This window comes from Meriones unguiculatus, chromosome 15 (genome assembly GCF_030254825.1).
Source record: "Meriones unguiculatus strain TT.TT164.6M chromosome 15, Bangor_MerUng_6.1, whole genome shotgun sequence".
Classification (NCBI taxonomy): Eukaryota; Metazoa; Chordata; class Mammalia; order Rodentia; family Muridae; genus Meriones; species Meriones unguiculatus.
The window spans coordinates 59331543-59348557 of record NC_083362.1 but is presented as its reverse complement, the minus strand read 5'-3'; the positions used below and the strand labels follow the sequence as shown (position 1 = coordinate 59348557).

The 17015-nt window shown below is 43.4% G+C and overlaps 1 protein-coding gene across 2 annotated transcripts in view; it reads right to left on the bottom strand.

Moving 5' to 3' along the window:
- The window catches only part of Xrcc5 (X-ray repair cross complementing 5), an 88932-nt gene that overhangs the window by 50360 nt on the left and 21557 nt on the right, over window positions 1-17015 (bottom strand). For both annotated transcript variants that reach the window (XM_021645386.2, XM_060368597.1), the window contains exons 9-14: window positions 16061-16173; window positions 10830-10892; window positions 6573-6710; window positions 5548-5638; window positions 3103-3236; window positions 188-384 (exon numbers count right to left, since the gene is read on the bottom strand). In XM_021645386.2, coding sequence (XP_021501061.1) covers window positions 188-384; window positions 3103-3236; window positions 5548-5638; window positions 6573-6710; window positions 10830-10892; window positions 16061-16173 — 736 coding nt within the window. The remainder of the gene's footprint in view (window positions 1-187; window positions 385-3102; window positions 3237-5547; window positions 5639-6572; window positions 6711-10829; window positions 10893-16060; window positions 16174-17015) is intronic.

Sequence of the window (17015 nt, the reverse complement as noted above, 5' to 3'; positions counted from 1 at the left end):
CCAGGGTCAACCATAACTCCAACGGACAAGGATTAAAAAGCTGCTCTGTCCCCCTCTGCAATTCCAGAAAACCCTGGGCAGCACCCTAATTCCAGGAATTCCAGACTTGTCTTCATGCCCGCACCCATCTAGCACCATCCCACCTCCCTTGCATTGCTACAAATCCCAAGGCAATGGCATCCCATACTTGTCTTGGAAAATGTCCTGGGCAGTCACTTGGTCCTTCTTCTTGACGGCTTCCATCAGAGGGAAAAGGGTCTTCACTTTAGAGAGTGGAATCTCACATTTTGCTTTCATCTCAATGGGGGGATCCAGCATATTCAAAATATGCTGCTGAATGGGAGGCAGCTGCTCCTGGGGATGTAAGGCCCTGTGCAGCAGGCACTGTAGGGAAAGAATAAAGGTGTTAAGGATGCTGATGCTTATACAGTTTTCTGTTTCCTGGTCAGGAGCCCTCCATCTTTAATTGGAAAGGCTATGAAACTCATGCCAAACAACAAAGACAAAAGAGAATGGCTCATAGGGCATTGGTCACATCTAAAACCAGCTACAAAAGCAGACTCAAGCACAGAAACAATGCCGTCTGTAAACCTCCTGGAGGGGTCCTCATCTTATAAACTACTCAGGGAATATACAAGGTTCCTAGGAATACCTCCCTAACACTCCAAGATTGCAGCTTTTTCATAACAAATCTTTTACTTCCCTTAACACACGCACTTTCTCTTTCAGTTGGTTTAGAGGTCAATGTGTGACGGGTGAGACAGAGGCTAAAGGGGAGCTGCCCATCCTGAGCCTCAGGAGAAAGCCTGGAAAACATGACAATACCGAGCTGACACAAGCCGTCAGCAGGAACAAAGTATGACCCAGTCTCCACGTGTTGCCCTCCATGCCCACTGACACCACCACTCCGGCCTGCTCCTGGCCTACTCACCCTCTGACTACTCTCTAAGCTTCTGCTGTCACCATCCTCCTGGTCATTACTCAAATATTAGCTTCTCAGAGAGCCTTTTCTCCGACACTACCTATGAAGCAGCCTCTTCGCTTGCAAGCTACTGTCTGATCATAGTCTAACATTTTCCAATTTTGTGTTTTTTCAAACACTTACTTAAAACAGTCTCATGAATTGTTTAGTTCACTTATTTATTATCTGGCCATTTCCCTTGAAAACAGGCATCTTCTCACTTACTGCTCAATCCTAAGCACAGAAAATATGCCTGGCATATAATAAGTATCTGATAGATCTTGACTGGGGGAATAAATGCTCTTTTTTAGGACTCACTGTTGACAGGGATGCCAATAAAGGAGTACAAGAGCTGGGTGAAGGCCAAGGGCAAAGCAACCTGTCCACTCTCCAAGTGACTTGAACTAGGTGCAGGCTACTTCCACTCAGTCATCAGTACTGCCTTCCGTCTAAGTCAGCCTTCGGCAGCACTTGAGGTTCCATTTGTATTTGACCAAAGAGTCAGTACTCTAGCAGCGATTTTCAACCCTCCTAACGCTGTGACCTTTTAATACAGTTATGTTGTGGTGACCCCCAACCATAATTTTCATTACTGCTTCCTAACTGTAATTTTGCTGCTGTTATGAATTGTAGTGTAAAGATCTGATATGCGACCCCTGTGAAAAGGTTGACACAAGCAAGGAGGTCACGACCTACAGGTTGAGAGCCAATGCTCTAACAGCACAGGAAGGTAAGCCGCAAGATGAACTTAAGAAACAATGAAGTGAGAGAGCCCACTGATGTTTCCCTCCTGTGAAGAAGGCTCTAACAGCCCATTTTATTTGTTATTGCCATGGATTGAACCTAGGGTCTTGCACACACTAGGCACATGCTTGGTCACTACACTACCCCCCAGACTTAGTCCCACTTTAAAACAACTGACATATTAGTAATTTTGAAGGGGATGAAAAAGGAGCCAAATAGCTCTTGAAATTTCAAACTACTATTTCATATCACCAAGCATACTGTTCATTCTATTCCATGAACTGTTTCTGTATAATAATAATAAAAAAAATGCTATCTAGACATTTGTGGCAAAACAGTAAAATAAATCTTGGGTTCAACAGTGAATATCACTTCGGAGTCAGTATCCTGAAAATTCTGGGGAACCCTCCCCAGGAATTCAATGACAATTTCATCTAGAAAGCCCATGTGCTCTTCCCTCAAGCACCCCGTTTCAACATACCAACAACTCTTCCCTCTCCATAGTATGTTCACTTATTAAATATGTTCACTTTTTGCTCACTCTTAATTACCCGATTTCCCCTTGAAGTTTATTGGGCCTTTTCAGTGAGTTCTCTGTCAGTTCAAGATACTGGCCCTTCGTTGAGAAATAGCTGATGAAGCTTCTCCCATTCCGTGGCTGTCTTTTCACTCTGCTAATAGTTTCCTTTTGTGGGCAAAGCTTTTTAATTCTGTGAGGTTCCATTTGTAAATTGTTGGCTTTATTTCCTGGATGACTCCAGTCCTATTAAAAAAATCCTGTCTACACCTAGATCTTGAAGTAGTTTCCCGACTTTTCCCTCTATGTTCTCTCCAGATAAGCAGAACTGGCTAAGCATGGGGCTCTTCGTATTTCTTTGCCTCATTCCGTCCTCCCATCAGGCATCCTTCTTTTTCTTTTAGATTTCTGACCATTGTTACTACCTTAGAGGAGGTTTCTGTAAGATCCACTTGCAAGAATCTCTCCCCTCTCATTTCCACAGTGTTGCCATACTGCTGCTGAACTGAGGCTTCGTATCTGTCCCAGCATTCTGAGGCAGAGGCAGAGGCGGAGGCAGAGGCAGAGGCAGAGGCAGAGGCAGAGGCAGAGGCAGAGGCAGAGGCAGAGGCAGAGGCAGAGGCAGAGGCAGAGGCAGAGGCAGAGGCAGAGGCAGAGGCAGAGGCAGAGGCAGAGGCAGAGGCAGAGGCAGAGGCAGGCAGATCTCTGAGTTCAAAACGAGTCTGGTCTACTTATTGAGTTCCAGGACAGCATGGCTAAATAGCAGAGACCCACTCAAGAAGAAAAAAGACAGGAAGAAAGGTAGAGAGGAAAAGAGGGAGGGAGGAAGGGAAGGAAAAAGACAAGAAAAAACAAAATAAGCTGACCTTTCCTTTCTCACCTGGAACAATCTCTGAAATTGAGGATTTGGAATTTTGGAGGTTGGAAACAAGTCTTCAATGATGTCTCCTTCCTCGTTTTTCTTTACCAAGCTCATAGAATCAATCAGATCATCAATAGCACTCAACTGTGCCTCTTAAAACAATGATAAAGAGAGAAGCAAAAGAGAAAAAATAGATTATTTCTATTATTCTCTGTCAAAATGAAATACTTTACATTTCTGAATGTAATAACACTGGCAGTTCATATAGCACCTGATCTGCCAAAAAGTATTCCCTAGTTACATAAGTGCTTAACCTGACTCTTGGTTTTCTCATCTGAGAAAGAGCTACTAGCAATAGTTGAGGCCGGGCGGTGGTGGTGCACACCTTTAATCCCAGCACTTGGGAGGCAGAGGCAAGTGGATCTCTATGAGTTTGAGGCCAGCCTCGTCTACAGTGAGCCTTTGGAAATGGAGTATCAAATCAAAAGCAAAAGAGTTTGTTGCAGAAAAATACAAAATAAAATAACTCCTCTATGAAGAGTTGGACAAAATACTTAGTGTCCAATAAGCTAATATTTTTTTTAAATAGTAATTACCTAAAGAGAAAGACATTTAAAAACTAACAAATTCCTAGTGAAGTGAAGCTTTCTAAAGGCACTGAGCAACCTTCAGCAGGGTCCAGCTGCATCACAGAAAGATACCCTTTGACCAGAACAAGCAAATTCCTTTGTGATCTGCTGGTGTCGCCTTCTCATTCTGTAAAGCCACTAAGGACACTGCACACACATGAGAACATTCCATTCAAGCTCCAAAGCTCCCTGATGTCAGAAACTTGATGGTTTCTCTTTGATGTGTCACTTAATATTTAGCAACTGCTCTTCAATAAAAATCTACCAAGTCAATACAAATGGCACAGCCCAAAGCTACATGGACAAGAAGCAAGTCTTCCCCAAAAAGCTTCTGGCTCTCCCAGCACGTGTCTGCCTTTCACTCTGCTGGTTCATGGCAGTTTGAGAAGCTGTCCAACTAGAATATTGTTTCTCACATCAATCACAGGCCAGTGGTAGAAGAGTAAGTGGTTTCTGAATGGTACCTTAATGCTTCTGTTTTCTACTTAAATGTCACAAGATGAAAGAGCATATAATTACGTATCACAAGGCACTGTCTGCCTGGGTCTGCACCTTCCACGGTGGTTTCAGGCAATGCTACAACCATCACCATCATAACTGATGAGCCATGAACTATTACCCGCACAAGGGAACACTCAGTGAGTACCACCTGCTATGTTCCCAGCCACTCTCTTGCTAGACAACGGTGCTATCGCACACCCCTTCATGAACATCAACTTGGGAAATTTGCCAATAGCTTTAACAGAATTCATTGAGACACAGGAAATAGGCCAACTGATCAAAAGATGTCCAACTTTCAGACTCAGGCTGGTTTATAAGAACTTCACTGAGCTGGGGTATAGCTCAGTGGTTAGATTGAAGGCATGGTATGCATGAGGCCCTGAGTTCAATCCCTAATACTTCCTTAATTAACAGTAATCAAGAGGTAGAGACATACCACCAGCCCGGCAACAGCTTCTCTTATACTCAGGTCCACATGCCTCTACCATGTTAGCATGAGACCGAGCTCCTGAGAAGATGCAGCAGCCCCAGGGACCCATTTGATCTCTTGATCTTCTTTACAGTACGCTGTACCCAAAGGGCGTAACCCTAAGAACCCCACTTGCAAAGTCACCTCAAAATTCCTGAACCCTGCCTTGATAGAGATAATAGAGTAAACTTGTAACCTAAAGCATCTGTCACCATTTGTTTTATCTCTTAAACTATACCTCTTAAAACTTCTATCATTATTCATCGTTGTCTATTTTTTGATGTTTTTTTTTTGGGGGGGTGGTTTTTTGTTTGTTTGTTTACATTCTACCCACAACTACACAAATGGTGAGTGGCCTAGAAGCCAGCACCTGTGACCGTGAGAATCACTCTGGCACTGAGACACCTGCAGCCATTTGTAACTACCAGAAGCTAGCAACAAGCCACAATGAGAACTGAATTGCAGCCATGAACCTCAAGGGAAGAAGAAAGCGGAAAGAGCATACTGAATACCACCACTGCCGTTCCAGCTACGCCGAACAGCATACAGGACAGGGAAGCCCGTGAATTCACTTCAGCAGGAGCAAACTTTCTGCTCACAACTGGAGAACAGGTATTCAGCAAGCTGCCCCTCTGATGGATGCCGTGAGTCAGAAGGGAGAACCAGACAATTTGGGATGTTAGGAGAATCTGCTCCCTCTCAGCACACCTGCTGGACCATCTTCATCGTTATTGTGAGTGTGTGATTAGAATCCAACTACTTCACCCCGTGAAATCTCGGCCCCGCCAACAGCTGCAGCCAGGTGATTTCCCAAGAAAAGTCTGCGTGAAGAGCCATTCATGAGAGAGATGGAAATAAGCTCACCTGTGGGAGTGCACTTCTTATTGTTATTCAGCGATGAGAACATGTATTGCCTCAAGTCTTCCATGAAAGGCAGCTGCACATAAACTAAACACTAATGAGAAAGAAAGCAGAGAAAAGCAGGAATCATCCATTAATGGAAATATATAGGAGTGGTCCCAGATGTTGTGGAAGTAGCACAGCAGAAGTAGTTCAAAACGTATCCAAATCTGACTGACACATGTAAACTAAAGTGTTTTGATGCCTATTGAGAACTTCACAGTTCTAAACAGTATGACAGATACCAGATATAAAAGGAATGCCTCAAAGCAAGGCTGCTACAAAGTGTAAAATGCAGGGCCAAGCAGAGCAAGAGGAAAATGCTGGGATGGCAGGACATCTGACTGGGCAGTCAGCATCCCTACCTGCTCCCACAGTCCTGCCGCATGGAGTTCTCCGAGAACGGGGACAGTAAGCAGGCCTGACCTGTACTTTAAATAGAAGAGCCTCAAATAGACTGAACTTCACATGAACCACAAGAAAATCATATCCACAACTTCTAATCACGGTCCTTGTTTGCTAAACTGGAGGTGATTTCTCTTCCCATGTGGCTCTGAAAAGGCCAAAAGGATGAGAACTCAGAGAAAGCCCTGCTTCATCTTTACTGGTTTAATACAGAGCTCCTTAAGAAGCTCCATGAATCATGTTGTTTTCTAACTGAAAACCTGGCTCGCTCACAGACCAGCAGTCCCAACATTATTTGGAAGTTTGCAAGAAATTCAGGAACTGGGTCCCCCTTAAATGTACATGACTAGAATGAGTATTTTAACAAGATCCCGAAGCAGAGCTTAGAATAAGGGAACAGACAGCAAGGAGCCCAGCAGTGAAGCACAGCCTAGCAGGTGTGTGAAGCCCAGACGTTGGATGAGTTGAATCCCCAGAACTACTGAAAAGGATTTAAAAAAAAAAAGAAAAAGAAAGAAAAGAAAAGAAAAAAGAGAAGATGGAAAAGGGGCAGGGGAGGGTGACAATGCCCTGAGGGGCCTTACCTCATAGGCATCCTTAATATAAGGAAAGGCTACACCAACTTGAGGGTTAGCTCTTTTGTCGTAAGTGTATCGGACGATGGCGACCATGTTTAACTCATCCAAAGCATGAACAAGGGAAGAGAGTGCAACAGCTGCCGCCTGTAAGGAAGAAGTGTGCATCAGCACAGGTCCACAACAGGACCTAGACACTCACACGGGACCATCTGCGTTTACCCTGTATCAGGCTTCTTTTCTGAGAACACACAGCTCAGTGGTAGAGCGCCCTGAGCAAGCACAGAGCGATGGGCCGCATCTACACTACCAGCAGGCAAAATAAAACGGTGCCCTTTTCCCCCTTCAAAACCAAATGGGTATTTAGCACCTCATCCAGAACTTTATTAGTGAGATCCCCACTACCTTAATCTCCCTTTCTCTGAGTTCAACCCACAGTCTACAAACTCAAGACTCAGCCTTCCTAAACAAAATCTTTCTTTCTCCTTGCAAAGATTACTATTGATCTGTCTCTTTCCTTCTCTTGTTCTCAAAACTTCCTGAATTAAGTCTGCTTAGAACATGATTATTCTTTGGCTCAATCCAGCTTTCGTCGCTGCTTTCTTAATGGACTACCGTCCGGATTCATAACTTCTACCTGCCAAATCTCTGGTTGGTGGACTCACCCACGTCTGCCCGGCCCCTTTCTCCATGCTCTGACTGCAGAAGTAAGTCTCTAATTATTCTGGGTGGGCCACTGCTCCCCAAGCTCTTTTCTTCTTCCAACTAGTCCTTAAAGTCTGCTTTCAGCCTCTCATTCTTCTCGCTCTAAAGCTCAATTTAGGGATTGTTTCATCCAGTCCCATGAACAGAAGAGTCAAAAGTCTTACAGCTCAGTGAGCAAGAGTGTTTGTTCTTATTAACTAAAGATGTAAGGCCTGGTCTTGGGCGTCTAGGCTCGAATCTCCAGCACCCACATAAAAATCTAGGTTGTGTGTGTCTGTAACCCTAGCATTCGGGGATGGAGACTGGCAGGTCCTGGGAGCTTGCTGGCCACCCAGCCTAGCCAAAATGGCAAGTTTCTAGTCCAGTAAGAGACCCTGTCTCAAAGAAATAAGAGAGAGAAAAAAACCCAGTATTTTTTTTTTTTTTTTTATCGCTTCTGCTTATGGGCACACAAATCAATACTGTCCTATGATCCAGGCATAGACCTCTGGTAGATATCTCCTCTTGCCAACTCACTACTACCTGTCTTTCCTACTTCCACTAACAGCACCTCCAACTCAACCAAACTACAGCCTCACTGTCCTTGACCTCCCTCATCCCTCAGCTCAGGCTCCGCGCTGTCTCTCAAATCCATCGCTGCCTCTTCTGCTCAGGGGTGAGCATGTCAGTCTCTTCCACAAGCCTCTAACAGTTCTATTCCAGCCTCATGGTGACCAGGGGAGGGTCTTGTACTTTCCTCCCCTGGTGCTTCTGCTCACATAATTCCCTTCTAGCTCCAACCCGCCCATGTCTTCATGTTTGCCTTACTAAGTAAGCGTCATCTTCCAAATTCCCAGACACTATGTGCTTTTCTTGTATCACAGCTACCTGTATCACAGTTAGCTACGTGTATCCCATCCCTTCATAAGAACCTATGGCTTCAATATCTTGCCATCAAAGTTGTCTATAGATTTCATAACAGATAAATTTCCCCTTGTTCCAAGTACTACTTTTGTTAATACTATTCTTTGCAGGCTCACAGGGCCTGTCAGAGAATAAAGGGTACTCCCTGTCTTCACTGAGCAAATGTATTCTTTACTAGTGGGAATGAAAGATGTACCACACAGGACATGTATGTTCTAATACTAAATCCCATAAGAGAGGACCAGATAAGCATAGAGTTGGGAAACAGACTATTTCTAATTTGCTTGGAATTTGAAATTGTATGTCTTTGATGGGACCAATAAGAATATTTAATGTGAGGGTTGATGGGTTAATGATTATGCTCTATATTGTAACAACACTAAGCCTGCATTTAACTCAACTGAGTCCTCATTCTTTTCTCCTCTGCCTGTCTCTTCTACACACACTGCATGCAAGTCAGCACATAAAACAGATATACTACACACACACACACACACACACACACACACACTTACACACATACACTATAAACAAATAACCAGAGAAAACATTTAAAGGAGTTACCCACTGGTCACAGGATATTTTAATTAAAACCCAGTAACATTCACACACATTAACAACCCCCACATGCTGCAGAGACTTTCTTGCAAACTTCCATGGATGGACACAAGACTGCCTCAGAAGAACAAGACAGCAATCTCTGATGACAGAATGATTCATCTGGAGCAAAACTCTGCACCTGTTGGCCCCAGTTCACTTCTCTGGTGTGAAGCACTGATTAATTTCTATTCCACATGATCATCCTCAAAATATACGAAGACTGCTATTACATCTGTCATCGCCCTCCTACTCCCCTATCTGCCCACACAGGCACTCTGCACACATTTTTTACTGGAAGCTCTCATACAGCATACTTTCCCTACTCTCCAGGAAGATAACATCAAAATTTGACTACCACATAAAAAGCTGACAGATGCCAAAGAGCCATTAGGAAATAAAGGTATCTTTTCTTAAAAAAAAAAAAACAAAAAACTCAAAGTGACCCTAGAATATGTGAAAATTCATTATATAAAATTGAGCCATATCTGTCACAACCCACAAAAAGAAAATCAAAGGACAACAGGAAAGAAGAAATACCAAGGTCACCAATACCTACCCCAGAATTAGCTCAAGGAACCAATCGGAGACAGCTGTCCCTACTCCCGTCTAGCTGTACTTTGTAACTGACTGCAGAACAGCTAGCTAGAACCTTGGACTAGCTTTACCCAAGGACTTCCACAGCTCACCCCTGAGAGCTTACCAAGTCTCTAGACACCAAAAGAGCCAATAAAGAATCTTTCATAATAGCTTTCCTAATGCACAGGCACCCCGATCCTAGTAAAACCTCTGAACTCTCCTCCATTCTTCAGGCACACAGGCTACCGCGTCCATGCACATGGGCCCTAGATGCAGCCCCAGTCTATTCCAAACACAAGCCGCCTTACTAGAAACTTCATTTGACTTTGACAACAGGAATTAGTTACTTATGTGACGAATTTGAATTGCAGCTCAGGCGCCTCATTACAGCTCTGTAACGGAACATTGCTCACTGGACTCCCTGTAGTTCTCATGAAATGATCAGAATTTCCTTTGCGGAAAAGGAAAACAAGTGCGAGTCAAATCCACAGCTGAGGTTTAAAAAGTTTAACATGAACAAAACACACCACACCAGACCAGCACAATTTCTCAGGAGAACACAATGAACTAGAATTCTCAAATATCAAGTCATATATGTGTTGTAATGGACCCACCCACACCCAGTGGATGTGGTGAAAGGCAAGCATCGTCTCCTGATGTTAACTGTTCTCGGAAATGGCATGACCACTTCTAGGTGAGCAGCCAGCCATGTTCCAGAATAATGGAGAGAAAGGGGTCACCAATACCCTCCTCCCACCCCAAACAAATTGACATTAAGTTCACTATTTTCTAATGCAACTATCTTCAAACTTTAGAAGCCTGCTTAAACTGTCTACAACACATTCTCTATTGGAATTTTCCAGCTCAGATCAACCCATCAATGAAATACTCACTCCTGACTTAATATTCCAGAAAGAACATACATACAAGCAGCAAGGCATGAATGTACAGTGTAAAGGTCAAAGCTCTTAGCCTGGAAGAAGCCAGCCCGACGAAAAGAAACTCCTGGGTACCTGGGAGACAGGGACGTCATCCACAGGTCACGAGCACTTCCAGAGGTCACACCAGCACTAACCAGAGAGGCAGGGGTCAGCATGGTCCAGCCCTCCGTAACACCCAACAGGAAATGCCCACGCCTAAGTCAAGCTGCTCAAAGGCTACTGCTGTGCAGGCACTGTGCTCAAGCTGAAACAAACTAATTTATAACTTCTCCATTTTCAGAGTTAAAGGTCGGTGATTTCCTCACTGCTGCTGTGCATATTCATATTAAAACACAAAGGCAGGCCATGCCGTGGTGGGCTCGCAAATCCCAGCACGTGATAGGCAAAGGCAGGCTGATTTCTTAGTTCAAAATCAGCTTGGTCTACAGAGTTCCAGCACAGGGCTACACAAAGAAACCCTGTTTCAAGCAAACAAGACCCACATTCCTAAAATAACAGTTCAGTTTTGTAGTACTATCTCAAAATTCCACAGCCGACTCACCTCATCATCTTTTGCTGCAAAGACCTTTAGAACTTGATATCCCATGAAGAATCTTCTATGAACCTATAAGAGTAAAAAAAAAAAGGGGGGGGGGGGAGGGTTGAAATAGCACACATTACTAAAAATGTCTGTGGACCAGTGAGGTCAATATCAAGAGCAACTAGAAACAACTTAGTACTTGAAGCTCAACTCAATGAGTGGCCAGGGCATGTCCTGAATTGTTCAATAGGCTGTACACTACAGCAGAGTGGTGGGCAGGATATAACCACATCCTTCAGAAGCCTAAACAGATGTGGAATTAAATACAATGCTGTATTATAGTCCAACAGAGGGCACTGGATCTTCCTCAGGAGCACTTCACAATATATATAAAAACTGAACCTCAGCCAAGACTCGGAAAGTAGGAACTAACCAAAAGAAAAGTTAAAGGTGGGAGCGATGGCTCAGCTGTGAAGAACACTTGCTGCCCTTACAAAGGGTACCAGGCATGTGCATGATGCTTATACATGCATGTAGGCAAAACACGCATATCCAAAAAAATGAATACATTTTAAAAAATAAAAAGGTGGAACAGTTTATACACTAGATCCAGGGCAGACATAACAGTGAACAGCAATCTAGAATGACAGGTACATAGTATGTGTTCATTGGCACTGCTTTTAGAACCGTGTAGCACAGTTCGGGGGAAGGTGAAACGTTAGGGATTAACAAAGCATGTCTCATAAAGTCTCTTAGGAATAAAGTCCTCGGGAGGGGTGACAAGCCATGATGAACTGCAAAGAGACCAAAGCACAGAGCCGATTCTGAGCAGGCTGGAGGTGGGCAAACTAGTTAGAGGAAATGTACTGCCGGTCCTTGCCCCCGCTTGAACTGCAGTCAGGGTCACAGAACTCTACAATACCTGACTAGAAAATGAATGCTACAGTTCCTGAAGTCACAGCCCCTGCACCCATCTACCCACCCAAGCTCTCACTGTCTGTGTAGCTGGAGCCTGGGGCTTATTTACAAGACCGTGCCATGGGCGGAACTGGGTAACATTTCTCATCGGCTTTTGCCTGCACTCCTTCTCCGAAGTGGAGGGACCACGAGCACTTTACAAAAAAATGCAGCTCAAAAAGACCGAGCTTCAGCTGGGTGCGGTGCACTCACGGAGGCAGAGGCATGCAGATCTCTGTGAGATCAAGGCTAGCAGTCTACACGGAAAAACCCTGTCTCAAAAAACAAGACAGAAGTTTAAAAGTGTGAGGTCCTCATTTCTACTTCATTTCCCAGCTGAAAACAATGGTTCTAAGGCATGCAAGAGTAACCCAATACATCCAGCACAGCACAGTCACAGAGATTTACTTACCCTGTTGGAATTTAGAATAGTCTTTTATTTATTCAACAAGTAGCTAATAAGGGGGCTGGAGAGATGCCTCGGCAGTTAAGAGCATATACTGCTCTTGCAAAGTCCTGGAGTTTGGTTCCCAGCACTTTCCTGACATAGGTGACTCACAACCACTTAAAACTCTAGCTACAGGGGATCTAACACCTCTGAGCTCCACTCACATACACATACCTACACACACACACACACACACACACACACACACACTTAAAAATAAAAACAAATCTTTAAGAAATAGCTAATGACATCTTTTCCTAGTATATCTTTTCCTAGTATACTTTTTCAAAGAAAAGCCAGGAATCTGAAAGGAAGTGAACTACTACAGCCTTTTCTGTCTTATAATTATATACATAGAATACTTGACAACTTGGCAAGAGAACTGAAAAACTGCTTCGTATTTTAAAGTAAACAGTACACACACACAAATACAGGGGAGTGGTACTGCACGTGACTAGAAAACAACAGTCACCATCCAAGCACAAAATTATTTCACACCAATTCATTCCACAAATGGTATTTTGTCAGCAGTCCAGCTGAAGATAGTGTGGAGGATCATGTGATTTTATTTAAGATAAATGATAAGCACTAGTCTGTTAAAAGGTGCATATCTGTATCTTGTCATAGTCCCCATGGAAAATACTATGTTTAACACCTTGTGGTCTTTGGTTAAGATAATACATGAAAGCAGGTATGTACAGTGGGCCATTCAAAACCATGCTAATTCATATGGCGAGTGTGCCACTAAATGATGGCACAGACTTTGGAGTCCAGGAGATGGCTCAAAATCCATGTCTACTCTCATTTCACTATAAGGTGTCCAGCTCAGGTCGTCCCAAAAGCAGAGGCCCCGAGACCTTTCTCAGCCGCACCACTCTAATCTGTTCAGTTAGCATTTGGCGCACAGTGGGCACTAAATAAACATTTTGGGAAAAGGGTAAAAATAAATAAATAAATAAAGATAAAAAGCTGTCTGGCTAGTTACATAATGAGGCTTATCCTCATTTTCCTATCTAAAAAAATGCATACAACAGTACACGCCTGAGGGGGTAATAATAACTGAGAATTTTTATCAAGGGCTTACATTGCCTGGAACACTGTAATTACTCACTGAATGGTAGTTATAATTATAATATTTTCATGATATTTGACTGAGACAGAACTTTAAGACAAAGCTGAGTGTGGCCCTGTCTGGCTGCTGGTTGAAGAGCAAACGATATGTCTGCATCTGTGACGCCCAGGACCATCCCATCTCAGGAAACCTGTGAGACTCTTCTTTGACTTTGGGGAACAGGGGGATTCTTCTCTTTGAGATGGACAGTCTCTGCCCATTTTCTTAAGCCCAGACTTGAACAAAAGTACCTTCCTCCTTCAAAAGCAAAATTAGTAAAATAAAATTGATTCAGAAGTTAAAAAGTTGATCTAGAAAGCACTTAATGATTTTAAAAGTAAAATTTGAAGTTAATAAATCTTTTAAAAAGAAATATGTATCTTTTTTTATGCTGTTCATCCTGGTTTTTCTTTGTTATTTAGCTAAAATAGGTCCTAGAACAGGTAACTTCAGAATTTGCAATTCTGAATTATACTAAAGGTGTTTGGGGTAAGGGGCTTGTCTGTCTATCTAAACACAGGCAAAAAGGGCAGTTTCGGAGAGATGTGGTAATACACATCTTTAATCCCAGAAAATAGAATGCAGAAGCAGATAGATCTCTTTGAGTTCAAGGCCAGCCTGGTCTACATAACAAGTTCTAGGCCAGCTAAGAATACACACTGAAATCTGTCTCCAAAAAAGGGAGAGAAGGGCTGGAGAGATGGCTCAGTGACTGAAAGCCCTGACTGCTCTTCCAGAGGGTCCAAGCCCAATTCCCAGCACCTGCATGGCAGCTCACATCTGTAACTCCAGTTCCAGTGACCCAGAACCATCTCTGGGCCTCTGCAGGCACTTCATGCACATGGTACACAATTATACACGCAGACAAACACCCATGCACGTCACAGTAAAATATAAAAATAGATCTTTTTCAAAGGGGAGACAGGTTCTACAAATTGTCTAAATAAGGTTAGTTTCACTCAAGATTAATAAGTATTGCCATTAATAATCGTAAGTTTCAACTTTACATACTTTGCAATGGAAATAACTTTAGGATTCTCTAAGCTTCCAAAGAATAGTTATGCTCACTTAGTACATATCATTTCGGTACATTAGAGATTTTAGGTAGGTTTGCCCACTTTTGGGCTTAAAGAGGTTTGTTTTGTTTGTCTTTTAAAGATTTACTTGTGTGGGTGTAAATGTATGCCATGTATATGCATGCCCCTGGAGACCAGGAGAGGGCGCCAGATCCCCCTGAACTGGAATAATGAATGGGCAATTGGGAGCCAAATTCAGTCCTCTGGCAGAGTTGTTCATGTTCTTAACCACTGAGTCATCTCTCCAGGCCTTGGCTCACATGATTTGAAGATACTTGTAACAGTATGGGTAATCACAGAAGCAAGTCTCCTAAGCCTCACTGAATTAACCTAGTACATAAGGCTTGTGTGCTACAGCTACACAAACGCAGAGTACTGGACGGTATTTATTTCCATTATAATTCCCACATGAGTTCTCCAAAAAAAATCTCTTCATCCAATCGGACGTGGTGGCGCATGCCCAGCACTCTGAGAGCAGGGGCAGGCAGATCTTTGTGAGTTCAAGGCCAGCCTGGTCTACAAAGTCTAGGACAGCCAAGGCTGCACAGAGGCACAGAGAAACCTTCTCTCAAGATACCAAAATAATAATAATAATAATAATAATAAACTATGGTCATCAATTTGCAGCCTACCCCAAGAACAGTGAACCTGAGATCTCTGTGACTCTTTGAGCAATGCTTCCTAAGAGAGTATGGATCCCATGGTAGACTGCTGCCCTTCCCCTTGTGTCTACTTCATGAATCTGCACTTTAGTGCCTAAAATTCATGTGACTTACAGACACGGTTCAGATCCTAGAACCCTACACCAGAAATTGAAGGAAAAGGTGATCACTCATGAATCAATGATATTCCGGAGCGTGGAGATGGCTCAGCGGCTAAGCACATCCCTCTCTTATGGAGGACCTGAGTGACCCACAACTGCCTGTAACTCCAGCTGTAGGGGGACCTGACTCCTCTGCCCTCCTGATCCTCTGCACTCATGTACATATGCCCACGCACAGCCACAGAGACACACACGGTAAAAAAAAAAAAAAATTTCTTTTAAAAATGTTAAAAATAGAGAAATGCTATCCTAAGATTTAACTGACGTTCAAACCTCAGGTAGACTCCTTATCTAGAAAAGCTTTAGTAAGCAATACAACTGCCAAGAACCAAGTAGCGAGGAAGCGACTTTGCGAACCTACTTTTCTGATTTATGCTTATTCTCTAAATCTTGGGTTTTCTTTTCAGATATCAGAGATGATGGGCTGGGGAGACAGCTCAAACTCCAAACATGGAGATATGCGTTCAAGGCCCAGAACCAATACTCTAAAAAAAGCCTACTGTGGTGCCATGTGCTTGCAATCCTGGCACTGTGAGGAGACAGGTAGATCCCTGGGGCTCACTGACCAGCCAGCCAAGCCAACTTGACAAGTAGCAGGACACTGAAAGACCCTGTTCCAAAAAGTCGCTGGACAGTACCTGAGGAATACACACCTGAGACTGTCCCCTCACCTCCACACACACATGGATACATGCATACAAACATCCACACACCACACAAATTAAAATTCTACATTTTAGAAGAGTGAGTGAGAAGTAAGTATGAGCTGTAAATAAAACAACCAATCAAAAGCTCAAGGCATGCATTTTGTTCACCATGGCAGAATGACCGCTGTACCTGAGAAGATCTACAAAATCCTAAAACAGAGAAGCACTTCCCCTCCGATTTATATTTCATTTGTTCCTCATCCACTTTAGAGAAAGGCACTATATCGCTTCCGTAGCGGAAACCTGGGGAACGAGAGCAGAGCACCTGTTAGACTTATGGGGTCTGAAACAAGCTGCGCATACATCAACAACACATGAACTCCAGAGCCGGTTTCTTCTGCTCCCTGGGAACAAATCATTGCCCCTGTGACGGACGGAGGGGAAAGCAGAGGCAGAAACAAGCCGCATACCACATACAGATGATTAAAGCCTAATTACATTTTTAAACCTGCATCTTCTGCCTACCCAGCACGGGAGAAGACTGTTGCAGACAGAGCACATCACTTATCCTCTGAAGACAACCGAGTTGACTACAGAACAAGCATGAGTTGTAAACATAATCAAAAGCACATTTAGCACATTACATTTTTAAACCTGCATCTTCTGACTACCCAGCACGGGAGAAGACTGTTGCAGACAGAGCACATCACTTATCCTCTGAAGACAACCGAGTTGACTACAGAACAAGCATGAGTTGTAAACATAATCAAAAGCACATTTAGCACATTTATTCAGAAACCCAGAGAACCACAGAGAAAATGGCCCACCGGAAATCTTCAGAACAAAACGTCCAAACACACACACTCAAAATAGACAAGCCTTCCGCCACCTAACTGAAGCCAAACTCCATTTAAAAGCATACGATTGACAAGCTCTACACTTTTCTGGATGTGAATTTATCCTATTTCTGGAGTTTGGTTGTTTTTATTTTCAGTGTGTTACGTTGGGTAAATACAGGTTCATATGCTCCTCCCCCCCCCCTCCCCGGCCCAGTGAAAAAAACAAAAAGCAAAAACCCTGACTCTGTTTACTGCATCTGCTCTCTGCTCTCCGGGAAGGCTGCACTCCTGCAGTGCCCAGCGTCT